Here is a 15,122-nt window from a genome sequence, read left to right as displayed (position 1 = left end):
TTTGATTTGTATTACATAAATCAATACATATTGTATTGATAATATTGATATAAAGCTAGCTGCCTTATAAGCAAAAGTGGAGCGATAATAGATTTGTAATATCTAAAAGGTTTTTAGTATACTTTAGAGGAGCATGAAATTGGTGAATTTTAATTAGCAATTTCCATTATTATGAACTTCTAATCGCATATAATGCGAATTTATGCAAATAGATTGCTCGAAAAAATATTTTTTTATCAAAAGGAATATAGTTTTTGAGATTTCTTCAGCAAAATTCTATTCAGAAACTAATGATAGTATTTTAAAAGAATATTAGTTTTTAATTAAATTTCAGTTAAGATCAATACTATAAAATATTTTCAAATTATATTCATATACATAAGAATAAATGTATATTTCTTTAAAATTCATTTCATGTATTATATTTTTTATAAAGTTTACAAAACAGAAGCAATAGAAATATGCATAATTTATTTTGTATTCTATTTCTATTGTTGCTTATTTGTAAAATATTTTTGTTTTTTAATAATATTTTAATAAAGTTAATGTTACATTTATGATAGTATTCTACAAAGTTCAATTTTTAAAAGTTGCCTCTACAAATTGAGAAATGTTAAGTCACAATTATCTATAGCTTAAAATGAAAATAGTATCAAGCACAACTCTGTTGTCGAAACCCTTCGCTACCTCTTGCTTAGTTTTAAAACCTTTACAAAGTATTTTAAACTGTGCCACACACGCATTCACATAAAACGGGCTTTAGCCTTCAGTGGAGTATTACGTAAGCTGGCTGTTGCTATTGCAATATGATATCATAGTGAATCTCGATTATTATTATGATTATTGTTGTTGTTGTTGTTATTGTTTTTGCTGTTGTGTGTCCACACACAAAGGCACATTCAATCTGCTGCCAAGCATTGTGGCAATCAGAATTGGAATCATTTACTTTTATCAATGTAAATCGTGTGAGATTCCCCTGCACCTGCCCCATCAATATTTGCACAATGGCGTCGAGCCATACAAATCGGAATTGATTCCATTTCGCTTTCATGTTGAATCTGACAGTCGTCGATGCGATGTCAGTGCAAACTGTCCCGGGGCTGTTAATAAGGTGCAATCCGTCAGCAAGCGAGAGAAAGGCCTCGCCCCAAACGCCGCATGCAATTTAAATGCCAGCAATGCAAATGTCGGGCCCTATCTGCCCTGGCACCTACTATACCTATAAAAGTATGCATACATGCATACATATTCATATATGTACATATATAGATTATCCTGTCCAGTAGCTGCAGGCCCAAAGGCCAGTTCCTCTACCTGTGCCACTTGGCCACGTTTCTAGTGGAGCCCACTTGGCCCTACTACACTGCCAACTGCCAATCATTATGAAAATCAATAATATTAAAGTAGAGCAAGTCACAGGCAGTAGTGCTACGTTCCTGGAGTGTCTTTATGGGGCCAGTAGATCAGTCAGGTTATTCAATACTCTTTTGAAATTATTTATTTATGAATAGTATTTTAGGAGGAATACTTTATAAAGGCTTATCGATTTTATAGTTAAAATTGATTTTAGAGTTATATTGGATATAATAAGCAAATTATATATGCCAAAGATATTAAAGAAAAAATTTTCACACATCTTTCTTCTTTTTCCTTGGTATATCAGATACATTTTCATACATATTACTTCAAAGAAAATTTTATTTGCATTTAAATTGTTTAATATATTGTGCAGAAATATATCTTGAGTACTTCCTTAATTTCTAAATAAGTTGATTATTGTTTGATTTTAATATTTTCTATCTATACATAAATAAAATAAATAGTTTTTTATTGATTGCATTTTAATTGTATAACATATTATAAATGCTTAAAATTGTTTCTTTTATTTTTCAACGTTTAATTAATATACATTTAACTGACATTAATATAATATAATTATAAAAATGTACCTAATTTTTGACAATTTTACTTAAATTATGGAATTATGTAAAAAAAAAAAAAGTATATTTCATATTTGTTTGAGAATTAGAGAATATTTTCGAAATTTTTAATAATAATTTTTAATATTATAAATATATAAACCTAAAAGCTGCAAAAAATATTTTATATATATTATTATATATATGCATAATTATGTATGTTTATCTATATATATATAATATAATCATAGATTTCTTATCACTATATCTTAGCAAATGATTCCGTTTCCGGAAAGAGCATCTGAGTATTCTTGCAAAGTTGTTCTTTGTTATTGGCGTTGTCTGTAATCAGGCCGCCAGTGTGGCGCCCGCCTCCTGCCCATTGCACCTAAAGGCCGCAGCAACCCTCCGCAGCAGCCAACATGGATTCGTTCCACCTCTGTTGCTCGCACAGTGACACAGTCCCACACAACACACACTCTCTCTCTCACACACACACACACACACACACACACACACAGAGCCAGATGACAGCAACCCCAACCCGCAGCATAGCCACCTCTTTTATGCTCTCGATCCCACAATTTAGCTTTGGTATTTCAGTATATTCACATCCACATTTCATTCGTTCGCGAGGTTTGCTGCCAGTCGCAGCTCGAAAGAGCGCACAACTAAAATATAAATAAATATCTACAACTATAGAGAGATAGAAAAATCAAAATTGAAAGAGAAAAATTGTACATGTGAGTGAAGAGAAGTTTGAAGTGTGATTATGTATATAGCAGACCGAAAGTAGCTGAAAGTGAAGCCCGCATTTGTTAATGAGCCACAATATGCAAAGCATTGTCTGAGGTTAGGGCTCGACAATTGTACAGCAGCAGCAGCAGGAGTAGCAGCTGCCAAAGTGCCTCTTTGCCACTGCCACAAGTTGAGTCACAGCTGCTGTGACGTCATCTATTGATTTTACTAGCCTGGTGTTTGTTCTACTTGTTATTGTTCTGTTTGTAGCTAGTGTAAAACATTCATTTGGTGTATATAACTAATGCTCTCGTTCAACTTTTCGCAGAAAGTGCTGGCTGGAGAGCAGCTTCGTTGGCACACGTCCGCTGGACTCACCGCAAACGCCCGTCATTGACAGCAGCAGCAGCCCGCCCGCAACCCAACAGCAGCAGCAGCAGCAGCAACAGCAGCAGCAATACCAGCAGCATCAACATCTCCATCCGCTCCACTTGGATGCCACAGCGGTGGCTGCCATTGGACAGCCGCCACTACGCATGAACGGACTTAGCCGAGTCGGCGGCGGTGGCGGTGAGTCCACCATTTATATTTGACCAGCAGCAGATGTAGCTGCTGCTGCAGTGCCGCAGCTGGCTTAGAGCATAGAGCATAGAGCTTAGTCTATACCCTACCAATATTTACAACACACTTTTAATTTGTTTTCCTTTTGAAACAACAACAAAAGCAATAAGTTATCACAAATTCGTTTTGTAATGTGCACAAACAGAAACACCAATGAGAGATGCGTAAATACATAGATAAATATGTATGCACATCTATACATATCTATATACTCATACATGTGTGTACATTTGTATGGTAGCTAAGCGTTTAGTATATAGCTAAAACTCTTATGATTTCACACACAACACACACACACACACACACACACACACACACACACACACACATAAATGTAGCTTGAATTGCAAATTTTTTACATTTGTTTATAATTTATATCGAGAAAATCAATTTTAACCAGGTGCAAATGCATTTTAAGTTTCATTTCAACGATTGTAAATTACGAAAAGAAAAACCCACACACACACACACACACACACCCACATATATATTTTATAAATAATTGAAACGCATTCATTTGAAATTGACAACTTTTTGAGTAATATTTTTGTAGTATTTACAATTTATATTTTAATAAATTTACTATATAATTTTAATTAATTAATTCGTAATAAACACAGCTATATGGCATACAATTGATTTATAATTGTATTATTATTATTATTATTATATTACGATGTGCATTATATAATTATGATTATTATAATTAATATTTTTACACCTATTATTATTATTATCACTATTATTATTGTACTCATCGTCCCTCCTTGTCACTTAGTTTTTATGCTTAACTCATGTGTTCATAGCCTACTTATCTGCGCATAAGTTTGCTATGATTCGAATTGGCATAATTTCGATTCATTTCAAAATTTGCTCAAAATCAGTTTATCTTTCATTTGGATTTTCAATTTTAGGCTTGGTTTTTAAAATTAGAAAAATTCACGTAGCTAACCCCATCTACCCCCAAAAACAACAATAACAAACTTTAGCGTGCTATAAATTTGAATAACTTTTATATCTATGTAATTCTACATAAATGTATTATCATTTTCAAATGCAACGAACGATTCGAAGAGATTTTAATTTCGATCACATATATTTTAATGCTATATAATTTTTGTAAAAATTATTACTATTATTATTATTATTATCTAAAGAATATATCGATATCGAAGTGCTTTATATACTACGTCGACACAGCGGGCCTAGCCCTCGCTCATGGTGGCTACAATAAAACTGAACAATATTTTACTCAAAAAAAAAAAAAATATATATATATATATATATATATAATTTTGTAGTTTGTGATATGTTTTTTATTTTTGTTTCCCTTTTAGCCGTAATGCTAGTATTTTCTTAGCTCCGTGAATAATACTCACTTTGGCTTGTACATAAAACATTTTCTCAGTGTAATTTTTTCGTTCTTTTCGTTTCACTTCATGTTCTGAGCATATGTAATACCCCCATTTAGTTATAAGAACATTTAATGCGCTATATATTTTTTCAAGCCTAACAACAATTTGTTTTTGTATTCTTATATTTTATGCCGTGCATTAATTACCAAAAAAAAAAAAAAATCGAAAAATTGCATATTTATAAAAAAAATTGGCCCATTAAAAAACTGAAAAAAACTACATCTGTAGCGCCTGAACGCTCGTTGAGCAGCGCATCGCTAGAAGATGTCTTAGCCTCACTTTTAGGACTGCCAACTACCTCCTCCTCCAACAGCCAGAACACCAACAGCAACCACAACCACAACAACAACAGCAACAACAGAAACCAAGCGACAGCGGCGACCATTGCAGGGTCCTCGACAACAGGTATGAACCTGTAAGTTTTGTTCCAATATAACCGCTACCCAATAAAACAAAAGAAACTAAAAAAAATCAAAACAAAAAATCAGAATAAAAAAACATTAAAACAACAAAAATATGTATGGAAAAAGTTCGATAAAAAGTTAATTAAATGAGAAGATCAAATGGGTATAGGCAAAAACGAAACTTCCGTTCTTGTTTGTTGTTCGCATATAAAGCTCTATATATACTCCTATATAACTGCATATTAACCATATATATTCAAATATATAACTGAAGATCTATAACTCAGTGCTATATATTTTCTTCCTTCCTGTTCTATTTTCTGTTACTTTTCTTTTCATAAGTCTTTCAATTCCCAATTGTTTTTCGTAGTTTTGTTGAAATACTCTTCATACGTTTAACACTCAACCATCAAGCGCATTTCTAGTTCTAGCCTTAGCGACATTATTTACTTTCCATACTTGTTTTCTAGTCTAAATTACACTGAGAAAAATACATGACATACATATATATATACCAACTAAATAGAATAAGAAGTTTCGCTGCGCTTGCGTCGTTTTGCAACACTGAAACACAACTCTCCTCATAATTGCCCAGCATGCGAGTGCCCCAAGTTCAAGATTAGCAGCGACCAGCTCCATTGAATGCTCATTGTTGTTGTTGTTATACTGTTGTTCTATACTTGTTATACTGTTATACTGCTTGTCCACTAATCACCAATACGCCTCAATATCTATGTGTATGTGTGTGTATATATATTCCACAGCTACAGATACAGCTAGTCGTGGTCAGCAGCTGGAGGTGCTAACGGCCGCAGAGCAGCAGCTGCTGCGCCGTCGCAGCGAGGGTGACGCGCCCACCCAAAAGCAGAAGTCCCAAAACCAAAGCCAGACACAAGCACACCAAACACACCGTCAATCCCAATCCCAATCCGAGTCCCAGTCCCAGTCACTGAAACAGGGCCAAGGCCAAGGCAATGCCAGCAATCGGCGCGTATCGCTGGGCGACTCCAACACCCACGCCCACGCGTCGGACAAAGCCAACAGCAGCAGCGGCAGCGCCGGCGGCAACATCAACAATGGCGGCGCCATCTTTGGCGCTGCCAGCGACCAGCTGCAGATCAGGTGCCGCAACACCAAGTGCGATGCCAGCGCCACGCCCGCCGATGCCAAGAAGCTGTACAAGTCATGCCACAATTGTACCCATCTATATTGTTCACGTGAGTGTCGGCGCGCCCACTGGGAGAAGCATCGGAAGGCGTGCCTGCACTCGCGCGCCTCCAACCTGTGCCGGCAGGTGTTAGCCACGTGCAAGGACGACGTCGACTCGCAGCGCCATCTCAGTCTGCTCGCCCGCAAGGGCAGCATCTCGCAGGGACGGGGCGTGGTGCGTGTCCTCTTCCGCAGCGCCGAGGCGGCCGAGGGCTTCATTAAGCACGGATTTCAGTGCATGGGCGAGGCATCCTATGTCCGTTGGCCAGATCTGATGCCAGCCGAAATGGGCCTGGAGCTGTACTCGGAACTGCTGAAGCTCAGCACCGAATACAAGCCCGAGTCCAAGATGCTGATCTACGTGGCCATTTGCGTGGTCTCCGAGGCACCGGGCATGGGCCAGGCCCCCGTGCGCTGGGAGCGCCAGCTCGTCTCCCGTTGCGCCAAACTGAAGCTGTGCAAGAACGTGCTGGCCGAACTGGAGCTGCAGCAGCAGGCGTTGCAGCAGCCGCTAGCCGTCATGGCCGTGCCGGAGCGCACCGAGATTCTCATACTCACCTTCAATCCGGGCCTGCGCACCGTGCCCGGCAATCGGGAGCTGATACTGTCCAACATCCTAGATATTCTGTCGCGTCGCGGCGTGCTGCTGCGCAAGCACTATCCGGAGATCTATCAGCGCCTGCAGACCTACACGGAGGGCCAGACGGACAAGTTCAATCCGGTGACGCTGCATCCGCGCGACTCGCAGACCGGCCAGAGCTTCGTGTGCATCATTATGCCCGTGCACACGGACAGCGAGTTCATCAAGCTGCCGTCGGCGGCGGACGGTGGTGGCAATCGGGTAACGACCATCGATGTCGGCTCACCGGCCGCCCTCGCCCAGTTGGACGATGATGAGCTGCTGACGCGCACCACTCCAGCGAGTTGATTGCAGGCGACCAGCAACCGCAGCAGCAGCAGCAGCAAAAACAACAGGAGCAACATCATCGGCAGCAGTCGACAGAGGCGCAGCGGCAGTGTCACGCCTCCGCACAACATGCACGCCTACGGCGATGCCCTTGGCTGTGGGCTGGAGAGCACGCGCATGTGAGCCACATTCACGGAGTCACAGCTGTCGATCGCTTCCAGAAATTGCTCTTTGATTAGCTCTTAAGTCTCTCTAACCAAGTCACAAGTCACTTCTTCTATCGTTCTCTATCTACTATAAATATTCATGTTAGTTAGTCGACTGTTCTGTTATTTCAATTAGCCAGTGGGCGTGGCAGTCGTATAACAGTAGTGCCCCCGAACTCCCAAAGAAAAATACACACATACATACACTCGTTGTCTGGTACACCAAGAACTCTAACAAATTATCACTTATCTAGGCGAATGAAATATAATATAAAAATATAAAAAAAGAAAAGAAAACATTTGAAACTATCATTTTGGGGCAATGCTCTGCAACAAATACTAAAATAACTAAAACAAACTGTTCTAACTCTTAACACAAACGGTAATAAGTCAAGCTTTACTATCATATATCTCTGAGCTTAGAGCTGGCAGCATATTTGCAAGAGTCACATGCAAAAGCTAAACGCTATATAACTGCAAGTAAAGGTAAACACACAGTGTGATTGAATGACCGCACTGCAAATACCGTAGCTCCTTAAATTGTATCCTGCAGCTTCCAAATAATGAGACGAAAACTAATTACTCTGATGATTGATTATACAAATTATACAATAATAACAATAAAAATCATCATATAAATGAATAATAAAATTAACAACTCAAGCAAGAAACATTCTAGCATAAGAGCCCACAAATAAATTAATTATTTTTTTGGGTACAAAATAGAAAGACACACATAACAATTTCCTATATAAGCTGCGGCGCAACTCGATGCATAACCTCACTTTTTATAATGCAATGTCACACAGACAAATCATCAAAGAAAATACATATTACAAACAAACTACAAATACTACAACTAACTATTTATGTGCATTCTCTATATCTATATTACATACATATATCTTCTTCAATGTGTTAAACGTAACAAATGGCAAATGATTTGCGTATGGCCTTATTTAAAGTTTGTTAAATTTGTTCTGCCCATCCGAAACGTAATATTTTGTAGCCTTTTAAATTAGGTTTTTAATTTATGTGTAAGTCAAATGCGAGTCTAGGTTAGCTTAAATATACCTATTAGTTAAATTGGTGTACGAAATACCACTAGAGTTGAGAATCAAAAGATAATAATATTAATGCCCAATAATCAATTTTAAAAAATTTTGAAATTCGCTTTTAGCTAAAATAAATATTTAGATCGATAATTCTCTCCCCCATATTCCTTTTGCTAGTTCGAATTGCTTAACAAATACACTACAATTTATACATTTTTGTGTAAATATTACAAAAACATATACTGTATACATACATACATGCATGCATACATTCAAAGGATGAAACAAGGAAACGCGCTTCAATGATCACATTTCTCCAAATTCGTACAACAAAAATCATTAACTCTGAATAAATATATTATGAAAACTGTAAGTTGTTTAGTACTTGTAAGAAGGACTTGAAAAACAATAAATAAAATGCATTCAACATTATTAAAATTCAATAACTATTATTATATACATTTTGTGTATTTTAAATTGCAATTAAGCTCTGTGCAATTAATTTTTGGATCGCATTCAAACAAATTGCCTATAATTGCGTTCGGAATTCGAGGTTCGAGCCCTTGTAAATGCAGCTATTTAAAAAAAAATAATAATTTTTGAAGCTCGGGAAAATTATGTTGTAAGTGGGAATAATTGCACTGTGTCCTAATTTTAGTATACACTTGGCATCGATGGCCTTCATCTTATAATGGCGCAGGGGCTTAGGTGTTTGGCAGTGGAGTTGTGATTTACATCCTACATCCCAGGTTCGAACCCCCCCACGGCGCGGTTATTTGATTTTATAAAATAAAGCTCTAATAACTCATATTAGAAATTAATAACATGTATGCAATGCATCGTTGATGGTCTAGTGGATAATGTAGCCTGCGCATATTACATCAATCAATTGTTTTCACAGGAGGAGGAGTTCTCGGATCAAATCCCAGCTAGGTTGGTCTACCACCACACAATGTAAGTAAAATTATTAACTGAAAATTAAACTATTAAAATATAACTAATTGACTATATAATATTAACAATAATAATAATTAATGAATAGTTATAAATTAGGAGCTTACTTTAATAACAATTAAAGTAATAAAAATGCTTTCGAGTAATAATAACATTAATAATAATAATATAAATCAATTTTTTCAATATGACATTAATTTATTATTGTTTGTTGTTGTAGTTATATTTCAAGCTTCTTTTAACAATATGTTCCTTGATCATCACCACGGCCACTCAGTTTCGAATCAGCTTCTGATCATGTTATCAAACCTCATAATTGCAAATAAAAATTTTGCAGGCTGTAGGTCAGAAAAATAAGTCTGAATCCTAAGATCAACTCTATCTCAGCCATTTGAAGGACGATCGAGATGTACTTTTGTAATACTATCTGGCTTGCCTCCCGGACTAACATTGTGCAATCTTTTTGTGAGAAATCCTTCAAATAAAGAAGTTTTAAGGATTTTCCTATTAGAAAAATGTGTAATAACTTGAAAGTCCTTTGAAGGATGTACATAATGATGATACCAAACGACAGCTTACATCCAGGACTACCACTAGGCCAAAGGACATCCATCTCGTCCTACAACTTTCGGAATTATGGAGGATTCTTGTTTTTCCCTATTTTTTCTAGCAAAAGTATGCCTCATATATGGAATAATTGTTTGAATTGCCTTTCAACCGCAGTCAAAAATGTGCATAAGGAAAAACGCGTCCAATTATTCAAATATGATTTATTTATTAAAGTTATAATTGTTTTCTTGTGTAATACTTATTTAGATTTACATAAATTGTATTTAAAATGTATGTTTTATGTTCTTATCAGCTAGTATTGTTTTTAAACGAATTAATGTACTATCCATATCTCTATACATTTACCGATTGTTCGGGTGTGTATATTATGTATATGGTACATGCCTGCGTAGATTCTTACGTATTTGCTTTTGATGTGGCTATCGTGCCCCCTCGCTTATGTAAATCCGTGTAAATTACAACTACAATTTGTATACGGAAATAGACTATAACACTTAAATGTACCACACATTGCGCCGTATCTATGTTACATTCTATGAATAAATTAGGTTCGATTGATTTCGTTTGTTTAACGTAAAAAAGCGTTCTTGGCGGCGCATTTTCTAGTGCCTCCAAGCCCAATTTCGTAGAGCCCTACGTGAAAAAACTACGGTATAAAAAAATAATAATATGTATAACATTAATGGTGCCTAGCTGGTAATGGTGATGATGACGATGCTCCTCCGCCTCGTTTATGTACAGGCGCCAGTTCAGTAGTTTGATGCAGCACTGAATGCGGCGCTGTGCTGTGGCGACTGATTTGCGCGCCGTTGTTGTTGTTGTTCCTGTGTCGCAGCCATCTGATAGTAATAACCCGGATAAGGCTGCGTTGGAAATGCTCCCGATCCGGATCCCGAGCCCGAGCCCGATGATGAATAAGCTGCCGCCGTTGCCGCAGTTGTTGCTGTACTGCTCTTCTTGGCATTGGCACTGGTTGCTCTTATCTATAAGCCACCGATTATAACCTCCTGTTGTGCATCGTCATCCATGTCGGGCAGTTCTTGCTTGTGCACAACCATGCCATCACCAGCCGGTTGTCTGGGCGCCGTTTGCCCATACTTCTGATGTATGCCACGATGACGTTTCAAAGCAAAGCGGTCAGCAAACGCTGCTGAGCATATTTCACATTTATACGGTTTTTCGCCAGAGTGCACCTTGGCGTGATTCTTCAGATGTGCCGCCTGTGAGAAAGCCGAACCGCATATCTCACACTTGTATGGCTTTTCACCTGTGTGAATGCGGCGATGGTTCCACAGCGTGGCATGGCGCGCAAAGCCCTTATCGCACACTCCACAAACATACGGGCGCTCGCCGCTGTGCGTACGCTCGTGATTCTTGAGATGCGGCGACTGCGAGAATTGCATGCCACACGTCTGACATCTGTAAAATCAATAAAATATATTGTTAGGAAAGCTGAAACCTCGAAATACACTAGCCACCTACTTGTACGGCTTTTCGCCCGTATGTATGCGCGCATGGTTCTTCAGGTAGACAGCCTTGGCAAAAGCCAGCCCGCAGATGGTGCACTTGTAGTTCTTTTCTCCACTGTGGAGTTTCTTGTGTGACCACAGGCTGGAATAGCGTGAAAACAGGCCGCCGCAAATGTTGCAGCTGAACGGTTTACTGGGATTTCTGAAAATGCGTAAATATTAGCTTAACAAGAACATCTTTTTAGCATTTTCTAGAAATACTGACTCGGTCTTTACGGTGACTGTATTTTGCTTAACAGAACCACCGGCGCCGGTGTGGTGATGTGTGTGCTGTTGGCCCATTAGGACTACGCCGGATCCATTGCACTTTTGACACTTAGTCATTTGTTGGCTGTTGCGTTTCTTTACTGGGTGATGACCCGAAGAGCTGGGTTCACGTTTGGGCGTTGTGCCCCCTGTTTGTTGGGCAACAATCTGCTGAAGCTGAGCCTGAGCCTGTGGTGTGGTTGATATGATTTGCACAGGATGCGTCATTTGTCCTATTGATATAATAGATAAGGTTAATAATAGTGCATCGAAAGCGAGTTAGCAATGTACTAACCATCAGGAGCTACAAATATTTGTTGTTGCGCAGCTTGCTCCGCCTGCATGCAGGATTCGCAGCGCACCTGTTTGGGTCCTTTACGCTTTGACTGATGCAGTATGGGATTGCCGCAATTGATGCACTTACTCGACTTGGAGTTATCGTGCTGCTGCTGTTGCTGCTGCGACGATTGTTGTTGTTGCTGCTGCTGCATAACAGATTGCTGCACGGGTTCTAGGGTATCGGAAGCTACGATTTGTATCTGACCCATTTGTCCATTGCCGGTGAGAATATTCTGCGTCTGCACCAGACCCTGGGCATTAACTACCGTTATGGCATCCGAAGACTGCTGGTTGTTATGCTGTTGCGGATCTGATCCGTCAGTGTGCATTCGCTTGTGCGCATTGAGCAACGCCAAATGTTGAAACATTTCCGAGCAAACATCACACTTGAAGCTGATGTTCGATATTGTGTTTTGGAGCGGTGAAATCGTCTGTAGGGCGAAATGAGAGCATATTAAAAGTTGGGCCAACGTATAACATAGAGATGTTGTGCTAGAGGATTGCTAAATCTTATGGTCATTCAAAATATTCCCTGTCTTTGCGGCTTTTTTAAATTTACAAAATTAGCTGCCTAAATGGTTTTTGAATGTGCAATCAAGCGTAAGCGTTTTAGGATTTAACTACATAGTTGAATGAATCGCTTAAAGTAGGCGGCGTCTTTACAATAATAATATATTTGCTTATTTTTAAAGTAATGAATATAATGAATATTTTCAAATCGTATTTCAATATTTAAGTAGTTGGAAGCTGAGACACGTATTCACTTGGGAAATATGCAGAAAAGAAAAAATTTTTAATTCGATACTTTTCGTAATTTTTTAAATGAAAGTTCCATCAAATTTGTTCTACTTTCTAAAATCTAGAATCGTTCGAATAAATTATAGTTGAAATGCTGCTGCTTTAATTAGTGTCTGTTTTATAATGTGCTTCGAATTATGCATACCTTGGACATATGCTAGGAATAATTGAAATGATTGAGCTTGTTGATGCAAGCTGAAACATATTTATCTAAGCAAACATTTATAGACTTATGCCTTGGCTATCAATTTCTTTCATAATTTGGTTGCCCTAAAAACCGCTTTCAGCGAGAGAGCTTACCGCCGCAATGGGCTTATTTTGATTGACAATCTGTATGCGTCCCTGTGCATCCACAGTGGCTATTCCCAGAGCTGTTCCCTGATTCAAAGGCATCCCGTTGACCAATGCGTAATTGTAGCCGCCCACTGGCTGTGCAATGTAGCACGTCTTATTGTCGTCCGTGGTTGCCAACTGTGCTAAATTTACAGTGCCGCCATTGCCCTGTGAACGCAATAAAATTGAAAATTGGTTTTATTTGGAGATTTATTTATCAATGCACGCGCGCAACGATTTTGCTCACTCACGTTTGTTGTGTAGTAGAAGGTGGGCTGTTGGTCGGCCTTTTGGCCCTCGATTTTGGGTTGCTTGAGGATGGTGCCGTCTGCTGTTTGGTATTGTATGGTCGCCGGTTGGCCGTTGATGGCGTTTGTGAATATTATGTTTTTTGTGAGGTCTTCCATTATGTGCGCAAGTCACTATTAACACAGAATAAATCAAATATTTATTATATTTTACTCACAGAAAAAAATGCTGCGAAATTTGTTTAAATAAAATGCACAATGGGTTCTGTTTTACAACACTGTCGACGCCAATAATGCGCGTGTGCGAGCGAGACGGCTCTAGAGCACACACGTCAGCGAAAAACGACTGATTAAAAATGGCGACGATGAGACAAAAAATATGTATGCGCTGCACACACATCACAAACGAATACAAAATTATAACTTCAATTGAAATGTGCCGCTGTCTGACAGGCAATCGTACCAAGTTTTTAGCGCGTTTATCCATATTCACACATTGTAAATTAATCGCAATTTCATATATCTACACTTTTACGCTTGATTTGACAATTTACCTTTTACGCAACCAACCACAAAAAACTGTTTCTGCTGCGCCTCGCACGCCCAGCGCAGCACACACAATATCTTTATGCGTTTTATTTAGGTTGGCGCAGTTATTTTAAACACCATGCGTTCGACCGGTTATCTAGTTTTTATCCACTTTATTTTGTTTGGAATGAAAGCAAAACTCTATTATTGTTTTTTCTTTCTCTAACAAATTAAATTCCAGCACAAAAACCTTCTGCTCGTTTGTTCTTTCGTACGTTCGAATGTGGACTGCTGAAGAGAGACGGAGAGTGAAGAAAGCCAGGGAGAGAGCAGTAGCGCATTAACCGCACTACAGAGTTGCCAGACTGTGCACACCATCAAAATGGATGGCCAGTTTTGTAAGGGATAAAATACTAAAAAATATCAAAATATATATATATTACAGCAATAATATAAAAATTAAATTTGATTAAATATAAGATATTGTATAGATGCTTACAATTAAAAAAAAAATATATATATATACAAAGTATACAATAAATATATAAATGGGCATATCTGATTGAAAATATGATATATTGCAGAAAATATGTCGCAAAATGCTGTTCAAGTGTGACCATATCCCATTCAGCTTAAAATCTAAGTTTACGCGTTGGGGATGAACTGTACACGTTATTGCTTGGTTTGTGTTGTAACAAAAGAGTTTGCTGAAAATGTATCAACATAGAGGGTGAATGGCAAAATGTATAGGAATTTTTGGCGCCAATTCAAAAATTTTGAAATTAATTTTACATTACAATGCTGCACTTAAATACTAATCTCAATTGAATGAATGAATTAAAGTGTATTTGCATCAACCGGGTATTTAAACAAAAGACTGCCGGCTTTATGTTAGTACCTATGCCTAAACCGCCCACGCTCAGCCATGTATTGAAAGTTGTAAACTGGCTGCTGTTGTCTACGCTGGTCCAGGTCCAAGTCCAGCGTCGTGTCGCCGTCATAAATTACACTTTCAAATTATTTGCAACATTGCATTTTGGAAAAGCTGACGGTGAATTTGGGTCAGCAGCAACCGTTGCCGTTGTTGCTGTTGCAGATATTTT

The 15,122-nt window shown here is 38.3% G+C and overlaps 2 protein-coding genes across 12 annotated transcripts in view; one reads left to right on the top strand and one right to left on the bottom strand.

The window, feature by feature from the left end:
• LOC6576654 (serine-rich adhesin for platelets) overlaps positions 1–8,930 on the top strand; it is a 70,166-nt gene extending 61,236 nt beyond the window's left edge. For 7 of the 10 annotated variants that reach the window (XM_015165303.3, XM_015165301.3, XM_044008486.1 and 4 more), the window contains 3 exons: positions 2,986–3,227; positions 4,922–5,098; positions 5,862–8,930. In XM_015165303.3, the coding sequence (XP_015020789.2) occupies positions 2,986–3,227; positions 4,922–5,098; positions 5,862–7,234 (1,792 nt within the window). In that variant the 3' untranslated portion in view covers positions 7,235–8,930. Of the gene's footprint in view, positions 1–2,985; positions 3,228–4,921; positions 5,109–5,861 lie in introns of those variants that run through there. The other 3 variants (XM_015165302.3, XM_015165300.3, XR_001449424.3) reach the window with 3 other exon arrangements.
• Positions 8,931–10,183: 1,253 nt separating this feature from the next.
• On the bottom strand, positions 10,184–14,322 carry LOC6576653 (zinc finger protein 431). Of its 2 annotated transcripts, none has more exons than XM_002002605.4 (7): positions 14,046–14,322; positions 13,495–13,665; positions 13,211–13,411; positions 12,069–12,543; positions 11,733–12,006; positions 11,481–11,669; positions 10,184–11,417 (listed from the first exon to the last, which is right to left on the bottom strand). In XM_002002605.4, the coding sequence occupies exons 2-7, from the start codon at positions 13,648–13,650 to the stop codon at positions 10,982–10,984; spliced, it is 1,731 nt and encodes a 576-aa protein (XP_002002641.1). In that variant the 5' UTR covers positions 13,651–13,665; positions 14,046–14,322; the 3' UTR covers positions 10,184–10,981. The 2 variants fall into 2 exon arrangements, with proteins under 2 accessions (XP_002002641.1, XP_015020785.1); XM_015165299.3 differs by having other exon boundaries at positions 13,253–13,411.
• Positions 14,323–15,122: the final 800 nt, after the last annotated feature.

The sequence above is a fragment of the Drosophila mojavensis genome, unplaced genomic scaffold (assembly GCF_018153725.1).
Source record: "Drosophila mojavensis isolate 15081-1352.22 unplaced genomic scaffold, ASM1815372v1 contig_36, whole genome shotgun sequence".
Taxonomy (NCBI): Eukaryota; Metazoa; Arthropoda; class Insecta; order Diptera; family Drosophilidae; genus Drosophila; species Drosophila mojavensis.
The sequence above is the reverse complement of the archived record's forward strand: the minus strand, read 5'-3'. Positions and strand labels throughout refer to the sequence as shown.

What these genes read in the sequence shown, in the direction of transcription:
- LOC6576653 (XM_002002605.4), bottom strand. Translation starts at nt 13,650, where the DNA reads ATGGAAGACCTCACAAAAAACATAATATTCACAAACGCCATCAACGGC. An exon ending in CCTTCTACTACACAACAAAC is followed by an intron (nt 13,412 to 13,494) that starts GTGAGTGAGCAA and finishes TTGCGTTCACAG; the next exon opens with GGCAATGGCGGCACTGTAAA. An exon ending in AATATTTGTAGCTCCTGATG is followed by an intron (nt 12,007 to 12,068) that starts GTTAGTACATTG and finishes TTATATCAATAG; the next exon opens with GACAAATGACGCATCCTGTG.